The sequence below is a fragment of the Argiope bruennichi genome, chromosome X2, assembly GCF_947563725.1.
Source record: "Argiope bruennichi chromosome X2, qqArgBrue1.1, whole genome shotgun sequence".
Classification (NCBI taxonomy): Eukaryota; Metazoa; Arthropoda; class Arachnida; order Araneae; family Araneidae; genus Argiope; species Argiope bruennichi.
The window spans coordinates 121,358,807-121,381,751 of record NC_079163.1 but is presented as its reverse complement, the minus strand read 5'-3'; the positions used below and the strand labels follow the sequence as shown (position 1 = coordinate 121,381,751).

The 22,945-nt window shown below is 29.9% G+C and overlaps 1 protein-coding gene across 1 annotated transcript in view; it reads right to left on the bottom strand.

The window, feature by feature from the left end:
* The window catches only part of LOC129961088 (bifunctional peptidase and (3S)-lysyl hydroxylase Jmjd7-like), a 76,266-nt gene that overhangs the window by 30,073 nt on the left and 23,248 nt on the right, over positions 1-22,945 (bottom strand). The window contains exons 3-5 of the mRNA XM_056074910.1: positions 15,840-16,090; positions 10,004-10,060; positions 5,602-5,697 (exon numbers count right to left, since the gene is read on the bottom strand). Of these exons, the coding sequence (XP_055930885.1) occupies positions 5,602-5,697; positions 10,004-10,060; positions 15,840-16,090 (404 nt within the window). The remainder of the gene's footprint in view (positions 1-5,601; positions 5,698-10,003; positions 10,061-15,839; positions 16,091-22,945) is intronic.

Genomic DNA, 22,945 nt, shown 5'->3' with positions numbered 1-22,945 from the left:
GATAGGATTTTCAAGATAATTCAAAGCAATGGATCCAAAATATGAATTCAAATACAAAATATTCGAAAAGTCCACATATTTTTAGGACAACTTATTTTTATTTAAATTTATTTATTTGTACAAATTTTGTAAAAGTTATATTTTTTTTTGTTGTAATAAACTTACGTTATGATACCATATGCTAAACTTTCCCCCCCCCCCCGTGATTACTGCTTCATTTTTTTGAACTGTTATTTGAAAGAAACGCTTATCCATAAACTTTTGAGATGCACTGTAGTACAGTAAAATCCCTTTAGTAGATCATTCAAAGGATTGCTCCAAACGACTTATTAATGAGAATGATGATCGAATGTGTAAGGTGCTATAAAGAGCACTAATTGCTTTTAGAGCAGCTTTTCTTCATATTCGATATATCTCTTTGGTGGACCAAATTCATTCTGCTGTGTATTCTTATTTTCCGTAGATTGGACCAATCTACATATTCTTCTTTAACACATAAATGGTTAAACATATACTTACTAAGCATAAAAGAAATTCTTCAAGAAATAAAACACTAAAAATTAAAGTTCGGACGTTTTTCGAATCCAACAAGTATGGCACAGTACGTATTTCATGCTGCAACTTCCGGATAACTGTATGCCAATATTTCAATAAACGATTAGGGTTTGTCGGTTTTCAAACCCGGTTTTTAAAAGTAAATTTGTCAAATTCGAAAACCGGTTTTCCAGAAAGCCTGAATATTCCTCGTCTTCAATAAAAGAATAAAATAAAATAAAATAATAATTTTTAAAAAACTGAATTTTATCGGCTGAGACAGATTCATCTAGCTGCTGAAGGCTTAGGATGATGAGATGCGAATTTTTTAACAAGTGAATAAGTTTGAAATTATTATATGCTTTAGAAGAACGAATTCAAGAAAGAAGACAAGTAGAATTTACCAACTCTTTTGCTGTATTTTCAAAATCCACAAAACATTTCTAGTTCAGCGAAGAAATCTAGTGTACTTTCTTTAGCTTCAAAAACCGAAATTAAGTTACCTGGAAACCGATTCTGATGAAGAGCAAACCGAAGATACTATATCAGAGTAATGTTTTTTTAAAAGAAGCCATATAAAAATCAATTCTTAAGTTTCTTGAAGACTCTGAAGAAAAACTTATAAATCTAAAGACACTGAAAGCTGAATTTTCATTATTTGCGGCAACGAACAAAAGAACAAAAAACTTAGATTTGTTATTTGATGCCCTGAAAACTATAAAACCAAGCTCAATAGCTAGTGAACGATCATTTTCAATTGCAGGCAATATTATGTCCAAAATAAGAAAAAGACTTAGCTACCGTTCAGTGAATATTTTATGTTTTTTTCTTAATCCTATTCTCTTAGGAGAAATTAAAATTAGTGAAAATAATATGAATATTATTTGAAATTTTTTTTTTGCGTTTCCGTTATTTTGTGTAAGTAATATGTATATGTAATCCTTAATTTTTTTTCTTCATGTTTTCACTTTGATATTGATTTTGTTTTTTGTTATTTTATATAAATTAAATAAAATATTTTTACCTATTCTATTTTTTTGACAAAAATTTGACAACCGGCTAAAACCGGTTTTTTGGAAATATTGAATTTGAAAACCGGTTTTTGTATAAACCCTATAAACGAAAATGCACATTTTTGGAAAAAGAGGGAACGAGAAAAAACTCATTAAAAGCGTTACCTCAGTGTGTGTTAGAACCCCTGGATCAATTTCACCTTGGTTCTTTCTCGGAATTCTTCTCTTTTTATTGGTTTTCTTTCTTCATACATCCAGTAAACAGATCTTTACGACCATATGCTTTCGAATTATCGTATTCAATATGTGAGGAAACAAAATAAAACAAAAATCTTTTTTCGCACTTCTCGATAAAATTAAGCACTTTCCATTACACTACACACCCTGTGGAAACCTATGGTTTCTAGATAAAATTTCTTCATACTGAATTTTACGCAACTAATAAACTAACGGAATTATACACAGTAATGAATTGCAATTCAATATAATACAGTACAATTCCTTTAATAGAGTGCTTTAAAACGACATATTAACAAGAACAATGATCGAGTGTGTAATGGATTAAAGAGGCTTCTTTATAAGTGTTTTAAAGCAGCTCCTCCCATGTTCGTATAACTCTTTGGAGCACCAAATTCATTCTGCTGTATTCTTATTTTCCGTTTACCGGACAAATCTGCATATTTATCTTTAACATCACATAAAAAAGGGTAAACATACATTCATCACGCATAACTAAAACAAATATTATTAAAACACCGTTTCTGAATTCCAATGAAATTCGAACGTTTTTCGGGTCGCAACAAGTGTGACATAGTCCGCATTTTCGGATAGCCTTCCCAGTTTTTCAATAAACAATAATTCCATATTGTTGAAGAAAGAAAGAGAGTGTGTTTGTGTGTGTGTGTGGGGGGGGATATTAAGTGTTAATATATGTTGGCATTCCTGGATTCCTTTCTCAATTCTTACCTTTTGTTGGTTTTCTTTCTTATTACATCCGATAAACAAACTTTTACGACCATACTTTTGATTTGTCCTATGCAATATATGGGGAGCAAAATAAGAACTTTTCTTTGCACTTTTCAATTGCTTACCAATGGTTTTCAACTTTAAGCATTTTCATGGCACTATGCACCCTGGTATATCAAATTTAACTATGCTACACCAAACAAATAGTAAAAAAAGAAAATATATTAAAAATCGCTAAAAATCACAGAATATTCCCCAGAATAACTAAAATATGAAAGAAGAGAAAAAAAAATGTCATAAGTAAATGACTGTCCATAAGTGCACAAAAACCAGTTTCCAAAAAAATCATAATATATTTAAAAAATTATATAAAGAAAATACGTTCACACAAGTAAATAGTATATATTTAAATATAGTAAAAAAAAATAATCAAATTTTCCATTTAAAAATCAAAGACTGTCCAAGAAAAAAACACAGAAATAATAATGTTTCTTTCAAGTTAATAGTTTTAAAACTTCATTTAGACCTTTGCAGGTTGCTGCATTATAAGATAATCATAGTTTTATAAGATGTACATTTCCGTTACTGAATCATTAAAAAAACAAATTCCAGAATTTTAAAACGACAAAAATTATTAAGTCATTTCATTCGATTACAAATGATTAAGAATTTTAACTACAGATGTGATATATATGTCCTATTAACAGCTAAAGGATTAAGGGAATCTTTAAGGTTTATAAGGAATTAACAATGTAAATCATAAAATCCACAGCTTCTTTAATACTAAACGGTTAATGAACCAATCCTGTGACATTTGCTATTACAAATTTAGAATAATCATTATATGAATTATCAACAGACATGGATTTAGGCTATGAACTGACAGAAATTAAGGGTTCTAATCTAATATACAGTTAACATATTCATTATACCGATATCACTGTTTACACTGATGTTCTGAAGCAATAACAAATTAGCAGCAAAATAAGGTTAAGTGGAGGAAAAGGGCATGACATTATCTTTACGCTCTTTCATATTTCACTTCTAGTGCCTTAAACGAGCTATTGTTTTGTTCACAAGGTGCCTAAGTACCATGTTTCCTAAATTTGGTGTCACTGGACAACTACACAACCTTATTTCATCGTCGCTACGTCACTGCAAGAAACGTGGTTAATTAAGCTAACCAACTCCATACACATACTTCAATTTGACACATACTAAAAGCAATACGTTTTCTTCTCTACTACTTTTCGGCTACTTGAAAATGAAAATTCTTTCTGAATAACATTAACAGTGGTATTTAGATATGTTGAAACTTTTCACTATACACAAGATCGAAAGTTATGATAACGTGGACCTGCACATTGGTCAACATTTCCTACCAGATGAACTGGTTGAGGTGATCCGATTCCGTGACCTTCTAGTTCGCTAGATTTCACCCGCTCAAATTTTTCTTCACACACGTCAGATTCTTATCATAAAACTACTTGTCCTGATGTATAAAAACTTCAGAGGCGAATCACTGTTGTTTATTCATTCCATATCTACTCGAATGTTTTAAAAGCATAGAATGAAAGGGAGTATCACTTAGCTGTATTACAAGCCACCAAGAGATCTTATATTGAAATCTATTAACTTTTGAAACTATGCTTCAAGTTAATGATTACATTTTATTGCTACTATTTCTAGATTTTAAAAAAAAATCAATTTGTAAAGTGTCCGACAATTCTCGATCACCTTGCGTATCAAACACCCTTCATTATTGATCTCTATTGACATACAAATACAAAAGTTCATCTTTCTCAAATGCAGATAAGATCTCTCAAATACAAATTTATTAGATTTTAAAGTAAAAAGTGATAAGCGCTTTTGAACTAAATAAACAATCCAAGTTTTCTAGATATTTTTATGGAAGACTAGCTGGTACCCGGTACGTTGCTACTGTAGAAGAAATAATTTTGGAAATATCGTTTGAAATTTAAAATACCTGTCTTGTTTAACTAGTAATGATAGAAAGAATGATATAAAGTTTCTTGTTGACAGTGAATACATTCACTGAAATTTTATGATAAATAAAGGAGAAGTACAATTTTTTTCTTTTTACTTTATTATTCAAGTGCTTTTTTTTTTTAATTTTGTCTTCCTGTTTTTAGCAAAAACAAATTTCTCGGCTGTCCGACTCGTAAGCATCCAGCATACAACTGACCATGTGAAAAACATGGATTTTCTAGGTTCAATCCGCATATTCGAAGTGACTGACATTGCGCCTTGTTGATGGCCAATCAACACGATATACGCTTGTATAACTGAAATATCGTTTATCGATTGACTGAATAGATAGAAAAAATACTGTTCACACTGGAAAATTCCCATGATATACAATTTAACTTGATCGGCATCGACAGTATTAATTCTATTTTGTATGTATGAGACAAACTCTACATAATATGTGCGGTTTGTCACAGACAAAATATTGTGCACACTGAATGACAACATCTTGTGTCATTAATAAGAAGAAAAAAGTTAGCGCTTGCATTAAATATTTTCGATTCCATTTCACTCATTTGATTGGCATCAATCATAATAGTTTTATTTCGTTTGATATATGGAAGATTAATTCCGAATGACATGTGCCGTTTGCCGGTTAATGTTTGTCAATTGTTAATTTTAAAATATAACCTTTGCGGAAGGGCAAGCAATAAATTGACCTAGATTCATCGCGATCGATTGGACGAGACGACAGCGCATAAGGTACGAACAAACAAAAATTCCTTTTAATATATTAGATATAAATATGATAACTGTATTATGCCTATAACCTTCGCGGAGGGGCAAGCAATAAGTTGACCAAGTTTCATCGCAGTCGGTTGAACGGGAAGACAGCGCATAAAGAACGAACAAACAAAAATACATTTTTATATATTCGATATTTACAAATATTTTTAGATACATACAGATATATACTTTTAGACATATACATATATTTTTAAGAAAGAATGATAGAATCTAATCTGATGTCAATAAATGAAAATTGTGTTTTATTTTCAAAAAAATAGTTTTATCAAAATTATAAAAGTGAAATACGTACTATATGGCATCCAACACGAAGCAACTGGAGGATAAAGATCGAATTTCTTCGTTCCAACGATTACATAATAGAGATTCTCATAATGATCCTTATGCACTAAAAACAAAACATATAAACATATTAGATCAATTAAAAATATATTAATATCAATTAAGTATGAAGGATCTAAGAAAGGAATATATTAATATAATACAATAAATATTATTGTAATATTATAATGTTCAATAAATTGTTATTTCTCAAAAATACTTCAATTACTTTAAATCCATTTACAAAGAAAGAAATCGCAATCGTGACACAAAATTTTCTTTCAGAAAATGTCATTAATTATAATTGATTGTAAACTGTAAATTCAAACTATTCTAACATTAAATTTTCTTGAATTTTATGAAATTCCGAAATGCTTTCAAAAAAATTCAAGGAAAAAAATTTTTTTTTCCGGTTAGAAATAAAACACAAAATTTTACATAGATCTCAACAAAAATATATTATTCTTGGATTCATTGAATCTTACTAAGCAAAAAGATCAAACAAATGCATAAACTAAGTAAACCATTTCTTATAGAGGATGATCATAAAAATAACAAAATAACGGAGAGTTCGATTGTAAAAAAGAGAAAAGCAGTTCGGTCAAATGTAACCAACTTCGGTCAAAATACTATAACCATCAAAAGAGTTCGGTTTAGTTTCAGTTAAGTTTAAAAAATAGTTTAGTTCTAATTTTCTTGCAACGCATGCAGAAAATATTCCAGATTGTTGCAAGGGAATATTAAGTTTTTCTAAAACTGGACGAATTTTGTAAGAAACATCCTCTTTGTCGACGGCCGTCAAATGCAGATATCTTTTTATGTCACAGTATCGTTTCCTGGACATAGTTCTATTCACTAAGGTTGTGCCTGTGTCCAGAGTATTTTCCCAACACATCTTTTTTCACGTGGTAATATGTGATATTCACTATAAAAAAAGATGCCTACAAACTTTTTGATTCCACTTTCACTGCTATCACAAGACTGATCTTTCTTCTGCACTGCAAACAATTCGTCTCCGTAACTGTATGTGATATCATATCATTAATCATTATGTGAAAAAGTTCAATATGACTTTTTCCTGCTATCTTATACACAATGTTTGATGATCTTGAGAAGAAAGAGAACACAGTGAAAGCGAAAATTCTGGTTCACATCCCCCCCCCCCCGTTATTTAGGTGGTATTGGATCAAATTTAGTTTCTTCACACATATTTGACAAAACCTTGACAGTTCCACCAGTATCTCGAATTTCAGGATCACCACATGTTTCCACCATATTGCAACTTGCAATAGAATCGTCCAGTTAGAAATTTTCTAGCCATTTTACAACAACAAAAATGATCAAACAAATTCACAACTGTAAAATAAAGAAGCAACTGAACCAATGGAAAGATTTAAAAAAAAAAAAGTTCAAATGATACATTGTTCTCTGAATTCAAGGAATGCACTCTAGAAGTATGAAAGATTTGAAAAAAAAAAAAGATGGATATCATACAATTGTTCAATTTATTGGACAGTTAGAAAACGTGTGAAATGCCAGTAATATTTATTTTTTTCACTGATAGTTTTAATCTTTTGAACAAACCTGATGATATACTAAAAAACTGAATATGTTTTTTGAGATGAATTTAAAGCAATTTTTTAATTTTCTCTTTCATTTTTCCTCAATAATTTATTAAATTTAGTCTGCTCATAATTATGTCTTTTCTTATGTAATTTTAATTTCCTTTATTTTATTCACATTTAAATCAATTGTTCTATAAATAGGACGGCGGTCCAATATGGGTTAAATATTCTATACATTGTTCTTAGAATAACTGCTTTCCATTCATTAGATTTATGTCATATGTAGATTATGTCAATACTGCTCAATTATGTGTAGTTCCCAGGCACCTAGACAGAGTGGCCAGCATTTTTTGCTCTTTGAATTTCCCTGACATTTCCAAGTTTTTTAAGAAATTTCCTGCCATTTTTTGAGATGCTTCTAATATCTTCAGAACGATGTTGCTTTATTTTATTCCCTTTAATTCTTCCCTTCTTAACTTTATTTGAAAAATTGTTCTACTCTTTTAACTAAAATCAATGTAAAATAAAATTTAATGCTCGGAAAAAAAAAAAAAACATTTTCACTTATTGAATTTCAGATAAGTTTCAGTCCTGTAAAACCCTTCACTTTCTTTGAAAATATATTAATCAACACAAGAAGATACATGCCCATCCAGACTGACTTTTAGCTAACCAGTCAGAACTGTTTGTCAAATTTACTCACGAAAAATACAGCACAAAAATATATGCACATTGGCAGAGTGCTGTAGAATGAAATGATTTGTTTCCTTGAAGTGGGATCTTACCTATTCCTACTATTTACCAACAAACCAATCAGAACTCAACAACAATTTTACTAACAGAAAAAAAAAATAATTTACAAATATAAAATGAAATCTCTACATCGAAATAAGAAAATTCTTCAATGAAATCAAAATTGCATTGACTTTTAGATCACCACCTATAATAATAAAAAAGAAAAATTTAAAATCGCCTGCATGCTGGTTTGTAAAATAGAGAAAAAAAAGTGGAAAATTGGTCCTTATTAATTTTTTTCCCTTTATTACAAGAAAATGTTTACAAATGTTTAGAGAAAATGAAGACAAATTTTTAAGAGGTATAAATTTCAAAAAATATAGTATGAATGAATTTTGTAAATTTCTGTGGCAAACAGTTTCATATATATTAAACCATATAAAAAAAATGCTGCAATTCCCTTTTTTACAAAATTTTTGAAATAATTATAAGACTTGTGTGCCAAACAAATTAATTTCTCGTGTTTAATATTATTATTAAATTATAGAGCAGTTTGTTGAATGCATGAGGAATTTTAAACGGACACAAAATAAAAAAAGAAAATATTAGCAAAAACGTCCATTTCATGTCTTTTTTTAGCATCCATTCATATGAATTATTAATAAGTGTTCATAATCTTTAAAAATGAACAAAAACAAATGCTCTGCAGAAATAATAGCAATAACGTCCGATACTTCATGATTCAACAAAAATATTTCTGAGAAGAGGGGGGAAAATAATTATTGTAAAATACTTATTTAATTAAAATAAATTGTTTAGGAATTTTAATAATGGGTCGATATTTTACAACCAGTTTTGAATATTAATACCCAAAATTCATACTTTCGCTCTTGTAACACGTGGTGTAATGGATTTGACGTTTGAAGGAAGGAAAGGGGGGGGGATAGCTCCATATATATATATATATATATATATATATATATATATATATATATATATATATATATATATATATATATATATATATATATTATTTAAAAAGAGACACATTAAAACTTAAAATCATAACAGTAACAAGAGATGAGCTTTAGTTAAGTTGACTTTTCCCACAGTACTACGCAAAACCATTTTCGCTAATTATGTCGATAACTTATCGTTCGGGAAAAAAAGAAGTTATATATAAAACTTTTTATATATAATATGTCTAATATATATTTATAGATACATGCAATAAATTAGATATAATGGTTAATCTTTCTCTTCCACAGTCTGTTTTAGAATATCTGTAAAAATTTGAATTTAATAAGTTGCCAACGATGTTTCATTTTACTTATGAAAAAATACCAGCGTATGATTTATCATGTTCGATAAAAATTACCAATTTATAAAAAAATTCCAGTTTTATAATAAATTCCCCTGCCTTTTCCAAACCTCCTGGAATTCTTTGACAATTCTCGGTTTTCCTGTTTGGCTGACCACTCTGCTAGATCTAAAATTTTACAATCATTTTCGCACGGAAGTTCTTCTTTGACATATTAAAATTTTTTTTTAATTTACATTTGATTAATCCTACGTTACAATACTGGCAAAATGGAAGAGGCCTACGGTCTTAGAAAATCCTGACCCAAAGTGTTACAATTACATTGATCCAGGTACACTGGACATATTTACCAGGATTGAAAAAGGCCACCTTAAACATATCTGAGGAGATCATATAGTGCTGTGGAAGATCGAACATTTGATTCAGCATTTTGATATTACAGTGGAGATTTCTTTCGGATATTTTTTTTATTCCTCGCCATTAGGATTAGTTTCTTTGATAGTAATCACTGAAGTATTTCCTCATCTGTATTAACAAAACAACTAACTCATTAGCCATTCTTTCAAAACTGGCCATTTATAATTATTGCTGAACTAAAGACTACAAAAAGCCAATACCTATTAAGGAAATAAAGAAATATCTGAATAAATATATTCATCTTATATAACCCAGACAATCCAAAGGGGAAAAAAAAATAGAATTTTTGCATACAACTGTACATACTTAGTAAATAGAATAAAAGCAAAAATTACTTGAAGAAACAGATCGATTATCTCCTATCCAAATATTCACTGCTTCAGGTTCGTTACCTGAAAATAATGAGAAAAAAAAGTATGTGATAAAAATGCAGAAACTTTATATTCTTATTTAGATACTCGTATAAAAGTATATAACCAAAAAACAAATTATAATTTGATTTTACAATGCTTCAAATATGTAAAAACCAAGTCAAAAGAAACTGATTTTGAGGCAGAACTCAAAAAGTATTTTATTTTCATAAAGAAACAATTTTAAACTTTCTGAATAAAAAGCAAATGCAATATACACTCATTATTAGAAAAAAGAGCAAATCTTTTATAATCATAATACTTATATAAAAAAATTTCAATGACAATTTTGAAAACCAAAATAAATGAAAGAAGGATCATGTTTATGAAAGGCACTTTTTAATACATCCCAGCAATGAATCCAGTAAGAATGCAGTTATTCAGCAGGAAAACGAAAATAACAATATAATATTAAAAAATTATATAATATAAAAATTCATTATCCAATCTTTTAATTATAAGCAATTAAATCAAAGGATATAAAACAAAGTTTTAGAATTTTAGATCAAATAAAATAATGTAAAATGACATTTTTTTATTTAAAACTTTTAAAAATAAAACCACAAGGAAAGCAATTTAAGGTCAAATAATAGACTGGCTGACTAAAAGTCCGTTTCATTACGAAAATAATTCCAATTAAATGCAATGCACTGAGGAGTTCAAAAATAAAATAATTATTTATCAATATTAAAAGGTATGAGTACTAAAACAGAAGATACTAAACTACATGTAGCAGATCATTTAGACAACTTAATTACACATACAAATATTAATATAACTTTAAAATACTTATCATTTGCTTGTTATATATATATATAACAGCTATGATACAAAATGCACATAAATTTCATCACTGACTAAATAAAAAATCTTAAGTGATAAACTTAAAATGAAACCCAATCTTGCATATATTTAAAAATTTATTTTGATAGTAAAATGTATGAAGAAAAAAACAGAACTTCAACAGAATAAATCAGAAATTCAACAATTGACAGTACATAATTAAACTTTTTTTATAAGTTTATTCATACAGCTGTAATAACCTAAAACTGGATGATGGCTACGTTTTTATTTTTAATTTTGATATTCTCAATCGACCCAGATCTTATTAAGAAGTACGAGAATTCTGAGTGGAAAAAAGAAAGCAAGAATAGTTGCTGGGATTACAGAGAAAATATCCCAAACATAATGAAACGTAATTAGGATTATTAACTAAATCATTCTAAGTAAATATACAGATGGCCTTTATCACTTATAATAATTTAATGTAGCATTCTGCATTATCTCTTTTATGTCACTATTTTCTCTGAATCTCAGTACGCCAACATTTTCAAAGTTGATGCTGACTAATTTTAGTTTTTCTAACGAAATTAACTTTGACGAAAATGAACCTGTACTTCCAAAAATGTGAAAAAGAGAGGACACCTGATATATAATACTCAATAACAGCATTTAAATGCAAATGAAGCAGAATGACTGTTTATACACGTTTTTAATGGGCGTGACACAAGTGAACTATTCAGGATAGGAAGACACAATATTGCTTTATTTCGGAGTGAGGAGGCCATTACCTAGAACTAAAAATGTAAATACTTCTTAACATTGAAATACCAGTGACCTAGAGGTTAGAGCAGGCAAAACCTTTTAGATTCTTTTATATGGAGGTAACCTAAGAATCTCAGTATTATCTCAATTACAAGCACTACCCACTGAAAACAATGAATATTTAGTTTCCTTTCGCATTTGCTCTTCACTAAACAGTGGAAAAAGGAAAGGTGGTCAGTTCAAATGAGAAAAAACATTTTCAAGTCTTCATCTGAGTAACAGGCCACAGAACTTCTGTAGAAGAGGGTAAGTGAATTTACAGTAATTTTTACTTTTCCAATTTTAGTATTATTACTAACAAAAGCAAGTATGATCATTTTATCTTTACTCTCCAAAAGTTTCAGGAGATATTCTGGACATTTCTTTGCTGTCAAATTCTTTAGACAGGTGACAGTTAACATCCGCATTTCCTAATTCATATTTTCAAATGTAGTCTGTAAACGTCCTATTGTGCTTTACTTACAGCAACTTTACCCTTCTTTATAACTGCAATGTATGAGGTTTACTCTAAGCTGCTTATTGGGAGATATTTGACAAAACTCGACCAAAAACAGCAGTTTTGTAATTTTTTGAGAAAACCGTGACTTTTAAAAGTCCGGATCTCAGTAATTTTTTTAAGCTATAGTTTGTTTTGGACACAAACAGAAACAAATTAGTCGAAATTGCAATTTAACCCTTTGACTACCAACTGTTTAAAATCTTTCTCTGCAATCGCGTAGAAAATGAAGATAATAGCTTCTGTATTAGATAAATATTCATATATTTTTCATATGTTTTTAAACCCCCATGGCTAGGACATGATGGCCAAATACACCCTCCCTCCCCGCCAAAAAAACTACTTTTACTAAGAGCTATGTTCAGTGAAGTCAAGCGAGAAGACCTTTGTAAACTGAAGTGAATTCTGGTTACGAACGTCCTCTTGTCAATAAAGAATTGAGAGTCCGGACGTGGTGCTGTGTTTTCTGAGTTTTTTTTTTTTTTTTTTTTTTTTTTTTTTGTAATATTGCAGTAACACTGGTAACAAATGGCGCAGTAACACTGCGGAGCTTGTAGTAAATAGCGAATCGTACCTCTTTCCTTATGCACAAGAAACCAAAGCATTGGGTGTTATTTGGAAATCTAAAGAGGACTGTTTTGCATTCAAAGTGTCGAGTGAGGATTTCGGTGTTACAAAACGTCAAGTTTTATCAACCATAGCTAGTATTTTTGATCCACTCGATATTTTAGATCCAATGGTTACAAGAGCAAAAATATTTTTGCAGCGGTTATGGTTACTGGAATTAAACTAAACTTATCCTCTCCCTATAAGGGAAAAGGACGAATGGTTACGATTTTCATCAGCTCTTCAATTTATCAACGGTATTAGAGTTGACAGGTGTATACTACATTCAAACCCAGATTTGATTGAAATACATGGCTTTGCGGATGCTAACGAAGTCATTTATGGAGCAGCGATTTACTGCAAATCGCATTCAAAGACTGGTGAAGTGTCTGTAAAATTAGTAACTAGTAAGTCCACAGTGTCACCATTAAAACGCCTGACTATTCCGAAACTGGAGCTGTGTGCGGTAGTTCTGCTTTCCAAATTAATAGTTCGTGCAATTTCTGCCCTCAAATAGCACTTATTTGTGGTCCGATTCCATGATTGTGTTTTGTTGGTTGCAAAAAGAACCTTGTCACTTAAAAACTTTTGTGGCAAACCAAATTGCAACAATACAGGCATCAATCACGGTGAACCAATGGAGACGTATCTTTCCACAATAACTCAGCTGACTTGATCTCCAGAGGCGTGGATCCAGACAAGCTGTCTGAAAATTCTTTACGGTGGAATGGTCCTGAGTTCCTGACCGGTAGAGACTATCCAGAGGGAAATTCCAGCAGCAGTCTTTATAAATGACTTTTCAGATGAACACTATTGACAGCAACTCTAATTGTTTCACTGTGTTTAATAATGTAGCTTGTAATTTTGCTCCTAATTTAATTAATTTAAGTAATAACTATCGTAGAATAATCCGCATTTTAAGTTATATTTTATAAGAAATTGTACAAATAAGATCGAAAAGAAAAAAGATTTCTAGACTCTGGTGAGTTAAAAGATGCTGAAGTGTTTATACTAAAATTGGTGCAAAGTGAGTCCTTTGCGAAAGATATCAATTCCCTTGAGAAAAAGGGTGAGGTAAGTAAGGAGAGTCAATTAAAAAATTTGAATCCATTTTTGGACTGGTCTTATACGAGTTGGTGGAAGACTGGGTATTAGTTAGTTATGTACTGATAAAAAATACCCAATTGTATTGTATTCAAAAAGTAAAATAACTAGTATGATATTGCAGTATTATCACAAGATAAATTTGCATCTTGGACCTCAATCCTTATTATTTCATGTGCGTCAAAAGTACTGGCCTTTAAATGGTCGAACAAATTGTAGAGAAGTCGTACATAAATGTGTAACTTGTTTTAAAGTAAAACCAGTAGTATGTGAACAGTTAATGGGATCTCTTCCCAAACAAAGAATTACAGCTAATTACTCCTTTAACTGTAATGGAGTAGATTTTATAGGTCCATTTCTGATTAAGTAAAACAATCAATGTAAAGGAAATTATCAAAAAGTTTACGTTTCTCTTTTTTTATATGCTTTGAAACGAAATGCATTAATTTAGAACTTGTTACTGAATTATCGTCCCAAGCATTTCTTGCTGCTTTGATGCGATTTTTCGCTAGAAGAGGAAAATGCTTTAAATTATTTTCAGATAATGCTACTAACTTTGTTGGGAGCCATAAAGAGTTAAGGCGTTTACACAAAATGGTAAAAAGCCCAGACGACATTTTATCTGGTTATCTCAGTAGTGAAAGTATTGGGCAATTCTCCCAAAAGTGAACCATACCTTCAAAAAAAAAAAAAAAAGTTTATAGATTAGTCAAACACACAGTCTGAGCTATTTAATTCATGCATTTTTTTTTTTTAAACAGTTTGTTTTTATATGTTCATGGAGGTCAAAAATAGCGCTTACAATATTGAAAAATTTTTGAATTCATACATGTACATAATGTCTGTAAACAAATATTCTACACTTTTATTCAATTTTTGGCTTTTCAAAGTAGCTACAGGTATATTTTTATTTAGTTTAAAAAGGAAATTACTTTCATTTTAATTTTTTCAAATTGTAGTTCATGATTTTAGATATATCTTAAAGGATGTCCCGTGCATCACATTAAAACTGCTATAAGTTTTACTAGCAGTACTAATTTTTTTTTCAGACAGAAATAATTTCTAATCTACTTTGTACTTTTAAGAAAAAAAAATATATATATATATTATTAAGATAAATTCATGTTAATAATTTTTCAAAATATAAGCATTTTAAATTTGTCCCGTGCATCACACATCCTTATCCTGTGCATTGTCCATGTAAAAATAAGTGTTTAAAAACGGGGGAAAATAAAAGACATTCAGAAATTTTATTAATGTTTTTTAACTGAGCTATCAACAAACTATTTAAGCTGATTTTAAAAGGTTAGTGAGATGTATATATCCCGTTGGTAGTCAAAGGGTTAAACTTTCAAGTCCAAAATTTTCTGCGGTTAATTCACATTTTTTCCCAGTAAAACCTACCATCCAAGAGATTTTAAAAAACGCACAGAAAAGGTTTTAGAAAAATTTCAGGTGTATCCGAAACAGATGGCATGCTATCGCGCGTCGAGGTCGGAAACTTGGATTTTAAGAGTACAGATTAACAACCTATCAAAAAACATCACACTACTCCAAATTAGCAGTCAACAAGGAAAAAAAAATTTTAATTGCATTTATGATTCAACTACGAAGTTTAAATCTGAAATGATTTCATTTTAAAAGCTTTTATTTATTTGAAAATATATAAATTACTAAGTAATATACTATTATTTTATAATATTCAGATAATATGAAATGAACATAATCTGATATTTTCAACAAGAGATAATTTCAAAACAAACAGAAGCATAACAATAAGTGTCCTTAAAATTGAACAACAGTAGTTCTGTCGAGTAATAATTTTTTAGATTTAAACTAAAATTTTAAAATATTTATACTTTATGCTATAACAACAAACTATTAATTTTTAGAAATGCTTTTTTTAAAAAAATTCAAAAACCTTCAATGAAAGTAAAGATATATATTTACCAAATGCTTCAGTCGCCCATGTTATATGAGTATCAATATCACAAGTTAGTGGAGAAAATTCCTCAATCAAGTTATTATTTTGCTTTTGCAAATAAAAAACTTGATCTAAAGGGGGATGTCCAAGCTCATCAAGAAATGTTGTAAATTCCATTTCTCTTTCTTCAGGTAGCATAAACAAATCATTTACAACAGCATCTGCTAGGCCGTTTGGTGTTACAGCAACAGTCACTTTCTCTTTTCCCATCTTCTCTCTGAATTATAAAAAAATGAATTTGGGACAGATTAAATTTTAGAAGAAACTGGCAAAGAAATTTTGCATACAGCAACAACATTTAAGCACATATTTTATTCAAACAAATTCATTATTCTTATTGCTGATCTTTGGCTTTAAATTTATCATCAAAAAAGTTTTGTTGAGAAGCAAAAACCAAGCAGAGCATATATAGATACATAAAAATAAGTTAATTCCGAAAGTTTAGAATATTATATATATATATATATATATATATATATATTACTATGATGGCATTAGTGCAATGTCATAATGAATTTAGACTATATAAGTGGAAACATTTAGATTGCAGAAAATTTGATCTTACAGTTCTCAAATTACTTTTTAATCTCAAGCAATTTTCTTGTGCAAAATCATAAGTTATACATAAATGCTATTACCATAATAGTATTGCTTATCATATTATAAGGAATAATAGATTTCTATGTTGTTCGAGGAGAGATGGCAGTTAATGGAATGATTATCAGACAATTAATCGAACAAAAGAGTTAAGTAAAAGCAATATTAAAAAAACTCATTAACTTTGGGAAATGAATCAAAATATTGACATACAAATGGCATTAATTATGAAAAAGCAAATTAATGCTCACAGGTCTTCATACCAATAAATAAAATTTTCTCATTTTTTAAAATACATTTATGAAACAATTTCACCTTTAATCGAAAAAAGAAACATGAAGCAATCTTATTGGAAATTATAAGAAACAGAGCAAACGTAAGTAACTGATACTTTTAGAAAGTTCTTAATGGAATGCAGTTTTAGGACTAATGGAATCTATTCCTATTACATGAAAATAAATATAACCCTGCATGCCATCAACATTTAAGTGCACATAGTCTAATGCATCATCGTGCCTTCATTCCTTGTTCAGGATAAGCAATGAAGTCTAGAATAAAACTGACAAGACATTTGTGCGAGAGAATTGGCACTTTTGTGACAAGAAATGGAAAAAGATGTCGAAGTCAGCAAATTCGAAAGTTTTAAAAAATTATTTTCATTAGAGCAATAAACAGCAAAATTTAGTAAAAAGATATTTCATAGATGAAAAAAGGTATTCTCCAAATTTCTAGATTCAATTGTAGGAAATTTAGTCATTCCTATTTTGATGATGATTAGGTGTGTGCCAAAAGTGGCGTTACACCGGTAAAAGCTCATAAATAAAATTTTAAAAAAATAGAATTTCAATAGTTATTAAAGGACTAGCTATTCAATTTTTTTTCTTTTTTTCATAATTTTGTGTACTAGAAGTTAAAAACAGCCAAAGGAGAGAGAGAGAAAAAGAGTAAGCATAAAAAGAAAAAGTGGAGCGGTGTAAATAGCCCAAGCAGAAGAGTCTACATAATATTACAACAGCATCACTGGAACATAATTTGTAAATAATAAAATTTACCGAAAATAGACAATTTAAATTTTAAATAAAAATTAAATAAAAAAAATTATATAAATAAACAAAAAAAAGTGAACAATATAAATAAACAAATAAAAAAATAAGTAAATGAAAAACATAAACAACAGAAAAATAAATATATACAATTGCTCAGTCTAAGGTAGAGTCCATGAATCAGGAACAAAAGCCCTGATAGAGTTCTTTTTGCATTTTTTTCCTTGTACTCACTAGATACTATCCACTTTTAACAGTGCTTGACAAACCAGGATAAATTATTGTTCAATTTCAAAAATTCTATTTTTATTATGATAAAGGAAATCCAAAATATTTTCAGCTTCTAAAGTCAATTTATTGTTTAATAGAATTTGGGAAATATTTAGTTGAGGTTTAATAAGTTTTCTCAAATTATGAATAGGCCAATGGAAAATATAGTGTGGAATGTTATCATAATCATAACCACATCTACAACTACAATTTCTCAAACTGAATCTTTTAAGATAATGCGGGCGAAGTCCATGGTTTGTAGTTAATTGGGCTAAATATTTATTGTCAATACATCTATTTCTTTTCACCTGAGAAAAGATACTGAAAGTAAAGCGGCCTTTTTCATTATTTTCTCATCTTAATTGCCATTCATCGATGAGAATTTTACGAAGACGAGTTTTGATTGTTCTTTCAGATTCTCCAAGGTGATAGTCAATAATGGGGTCAATTCACGGTCACGTGTCAGGTAACCTTTATTTTTTAAAACAGAAATCACTGAGGTGAAAAAAGTATAACATGATATTATGAAAATAGTCAATTTCAGTTTAAATACAATAAACTATAGACATTTCATTTTTAACAATAGAAAAGTTGTCTGATATAAATTCACTTTGAATCCATCACAAATCTGCAAATGTTATTGGAAAACTAGTAATAATGCTTTCTGGAGCCATCCATTTTGCTCTTTTGTTATTAGACATGATTACCCAGCAATAACTGAATAACATGAATTACTAAAAGATAAAGAAAACTTTAAGGTTCATAATAAAAAAGTAAAACCTCATAATGCATTTTATTAGAATGCCAAAAACTAAAAATCAAATGCAAAAATTATTTGACGTTAATTAATGTTTTTATACTTAACTAATTTATATATTTAATTAAATGACATGTGTTTTCAAAACTAATATATATATATATATATATATATATATATATATATATATATATATATAGCATTCAATTTATCAAATTAAGAGCACTTTTAATAAAATACATCAATTATATATATATCAGGGGTGTTTGTGGGACCCCAAAAAATCCCCTGAAACTTTTACGGACTTACTACCAACATTTTGGAGTTTCGAGAAGGGGGGGGGGGGAGAAATGAAAAATTACGATTATGAAGTATTGAATGACCTAATTATAAAAGTTCAATGAATTGCTTTTTTTGCAAAATTAATAACCATTAATTTTGCAAAATTAAGACCTTTGAACCCAGGTCACGTGATCGCACATCTGGTCGAACGAAGTCTCTCCCTTTTTTTTCTGCCGCGCCTACTTGCCGAAAAGAATCCAGAAGAGAATGTCCGAGAACCGGGGGAATGAGTCATAACTCGCAATAAGGAAAGAACAAAAAAGAAGTTTTTTCCCCCTTTTCACGCATTATCACTGTCTTTGGAGAAAGAAAGGAAAAGTTTTCACCACACACACTGACCTTGCGTTTTCTGCTTTCAAAGCAAACAAAATTACCCAGATCAAAATAAATAATTCATTATTATTCCTACTTCCTTTTGAACGACGATCCCCGGAATTTCCGGGTATCGAAGTTCAAAATCCCCGGAATTCCGGGGTTTCCCCGGAGCACAAACACCCCTGATATATTATAACAGTCAACAAGAAAATTCAATTTTCAGTAGTTAGTAAAGATTTCACTTATTAAATAAATCTTTAAGAAATTTATTCACTTCCATCTAAGTTTAGCATTATAGAAGTTATTTTTGCAGCAGGAGTTTGTTTACTTACATTAATTAAATTTAGATAAGATTTTTTAGAAAGTGCAATGTAATATTCATGTAAACATTTTAAAACCTTCTAAGCATATTCAAAATTATCAGAAATTTCATTAAATGTGAATAAAGTGAATTAGAAATGCTCTCACGATTTTGTTTGATTGTTTTTGTTGGCAAATCGCTTACCAAATTCTTTTTTCCGAAGAATTTTTCCAAAAAATTACTGCAACATTTGCGATTACTGGAATTCCATTTACGATTTAATAAATGAACACACACTGAATGAATTCTTCAAAATGATCGAAGCATATCACCGCCTTCGAAGGCTTGAAAAAATCTATACCAAAGGTACCAACCCTAGGCAGGATTGTTGAAAGGAAAATAAGAAAACATTTTATCATGACTGTCACTCTTGTGTTTCGCATTAAAGCATCCATCAGCACACCAGTATTTCCTTTTTTAACACATAATAAGAGGAAAGAAAATGACTAAAAAATTATAACTTCAACTGTAAACAAAAAAATCCGCTTCATATTCGGCGGAGAACGTTAATGGCAGACTAATCGACGAAAGCGGTGCGGATGAAACTTAAATGCCATGCGCGGAAATGAAAATGAAATATTACCATCTAGTAATGAAATATTACCATCTACCAGATTTTTAACATCTACTGAATTATTTTTGGGATTGAACATTTGAAGAGCCTTTAAAACACTGTCTGTGAATAGATGATAATGCAAATACGGTTTATTATGGTTTTTCCAATTTAAAGCTTGTCATATATCAAAAAGTTCTGCTTGAAAAACTGAACAGTGATTTTCAAGCCTGTACTGAAATTCTTCAATTTTATCTTCGCCCTCAAATTTTATATATAGTCTATTTCGCTTTTCATCCTTTAATCGAAATTAGAGGTTTATATTTTCGATGACCATGTAGCCTACCAAGAGGCAAGAAAATACCCTCAATATTATTTCTTCTTGTACTGGCCTATAATTTTTTTTTTCGGAATTTTTATTTTCACCATATTTTGATCCTCATTTCAGACTACACATTGCCGTTCCATATAACTCAATATTTCATAAACGTGCATTTTCCAAATACAATCTTTTATAAATTAATTGCAGCACTCCAACAAGAACTGCATAGTAAATAAATTACGATAAACATTAGCAAATTAATTGCCAGCCAACTTCAAACGCCAAGAATTAAATGACATCTGAGTCGACTTCATATTATATGCTTATTGCATTCACTACCGAGTTAATTTATGATTGCAATTTCATATCATTTCTTACACTTTCATCTCTTTTTTTTATTTCAGTATCCACGTTCTGAAGGATATAACTATTAAACCAGCCAAATACAAAGAATTTTTTGTCATACTTTCACTTTAGGACTTAAAGTTAGACAATTAAAATGTTATTGATGGATACAACATCATGGATACAACAGCATATTGGTAATCAAAATCAATTTGCGAAAGGAGAACATTCTTTTATCTCAAGAAATAACTATCAGATTTTAGTGAAATTAGGTATAAATACAGATTGATATAATACAAAAAGAAATACCCGACAAAAGTTATGATTCACATGCATGATCAAGCATGATGGTCATTAAAGCAGGAATGAATACAAGATGGAGACGTTATAAGATGGAACAAAAAAAAAAAAAAGAGCGATGATAAGGGATAAGATCCCCTCTTGCTAATACGCAGCTTTCTGAAAGAGAATATATGCTGGAAATTAGGAACTTATGGGTCTCAGGCAGTCGTTCCAGTAGCAGTGCTTTCAAACATTGGACAGTTCTGAAAAAGAAAAAGTGAGCAACGATCCCCCTTCCAAGAATGTCTCAGATATGCTCGATAGGAGTAAGATCCAATGAGTCGACTAATGCATACGGTGAAAATCCTCACTTTTCAGCAATAAGCTGACAAGATGTGGCACATGTGTTTCCTTAAAAATGAAATCAGGAACGACAGCATACCTAAATAAGAAGAACAAAGGACTCCAAGATCTCAACTCCCATATCTAACAACAGAGACCCAGCTTCTACTAAAGACATGACAGTATGCACACTCATCCAAAGGGATGTCTGCCCAAATCATCAAGCCTCCGATGCCATATAAGTCTTTTTCTTGGATGCTGGTGAACAGACAGAAGATTACCAATTCCCTTCACATGAACTTACTCGTACGTTGAGAATAAGTGGTTATGTTGAATTTGAACTCTCAGTAAATAAAACGATTTCTCATACATCCCAGATCCAATTTCGATGCACTTTCCAACAAATTAAATGTATTTTTCTTTTCTCCCATGCATCTATATGCTATCAATTACAGGGATAAGATCTTGATCTGGATGTGAGACCATCTGTTTGTCTTTTCAGGAATACAATTAGTTGTGATAACAATTTAAAGAGCGACGATAATCCATATAGGTCTCAACTGATTGACTAATTTCTGGGAAGAAGATATTCAGCATATGTACCAGACAGCCAGAGGTTAACAGAGTATGCCTGGGAAGATGATTGCAGCTCGTCTGCCGTCTCCTAGAACTATCAAGACTTAAGAACAGCACTATCCAACGAGCGGAAACGATTGCTATAAAGATTTATGAACTGCCTAATCTTCAACATGGATTCATGTAGCGAAATCTGTATAACAGCAAGAGAGGTCCTAGGAACACTTTTTTTTTTTCCCCGTTCCATTTTGTAATGCCTGTTTTACATTTTCCTGTGTTGATGACCAGCACATATGATTCTGCGAATGGACCTTAATTCTAATATGAATTTTTTGTATTATTAACTCATATGCAAACTTCATTTCATTAAAATCTGCCTGGTTCTTTCTGGGGATAATGGAATCAAGTTAAAATCTTTTTAATATTATATAAGTCCATTAGGAATAAATGTCTTAGTCCATAATTAATCTTCGATACTTTCAATTTTAACAAAATTAATATTCAAAAATATTACAAATCATTGCGTCTAATGCAGTACAAAACTCATCTAATTTAAGTGCACCAAAAAAAAATCTGAAAAATTATTGAAAGATAGCTAAAAACAATTGTCTTAGTCTTTATCAATGGGATCTGATAAGGCTGAAATTATAAAATTCACAAGGTTGAGATATAAAATGTACCATGAATCATTCATTTCTTAGCCAAGTTTCTTTATTAATTTATATTGTGGGGTAAGCCTACATAAATGAGAAATATACCTTGGTGGTAGCCAATACAAAATATGGATTGTCTTACAAATATTCAACATAAATAGACAAGTGTTAATTTTTTTCAAGACAAAAACACTAGATGGAAACTTTAAATTTTGACAGGTGTATTTGTCTTTCCTCCAAGTTGATATTGTTACAAACCTGTAATTTTGCTTCCCAGCGCAAATAGTATCATCATAAGAAATACCGTTTTACAG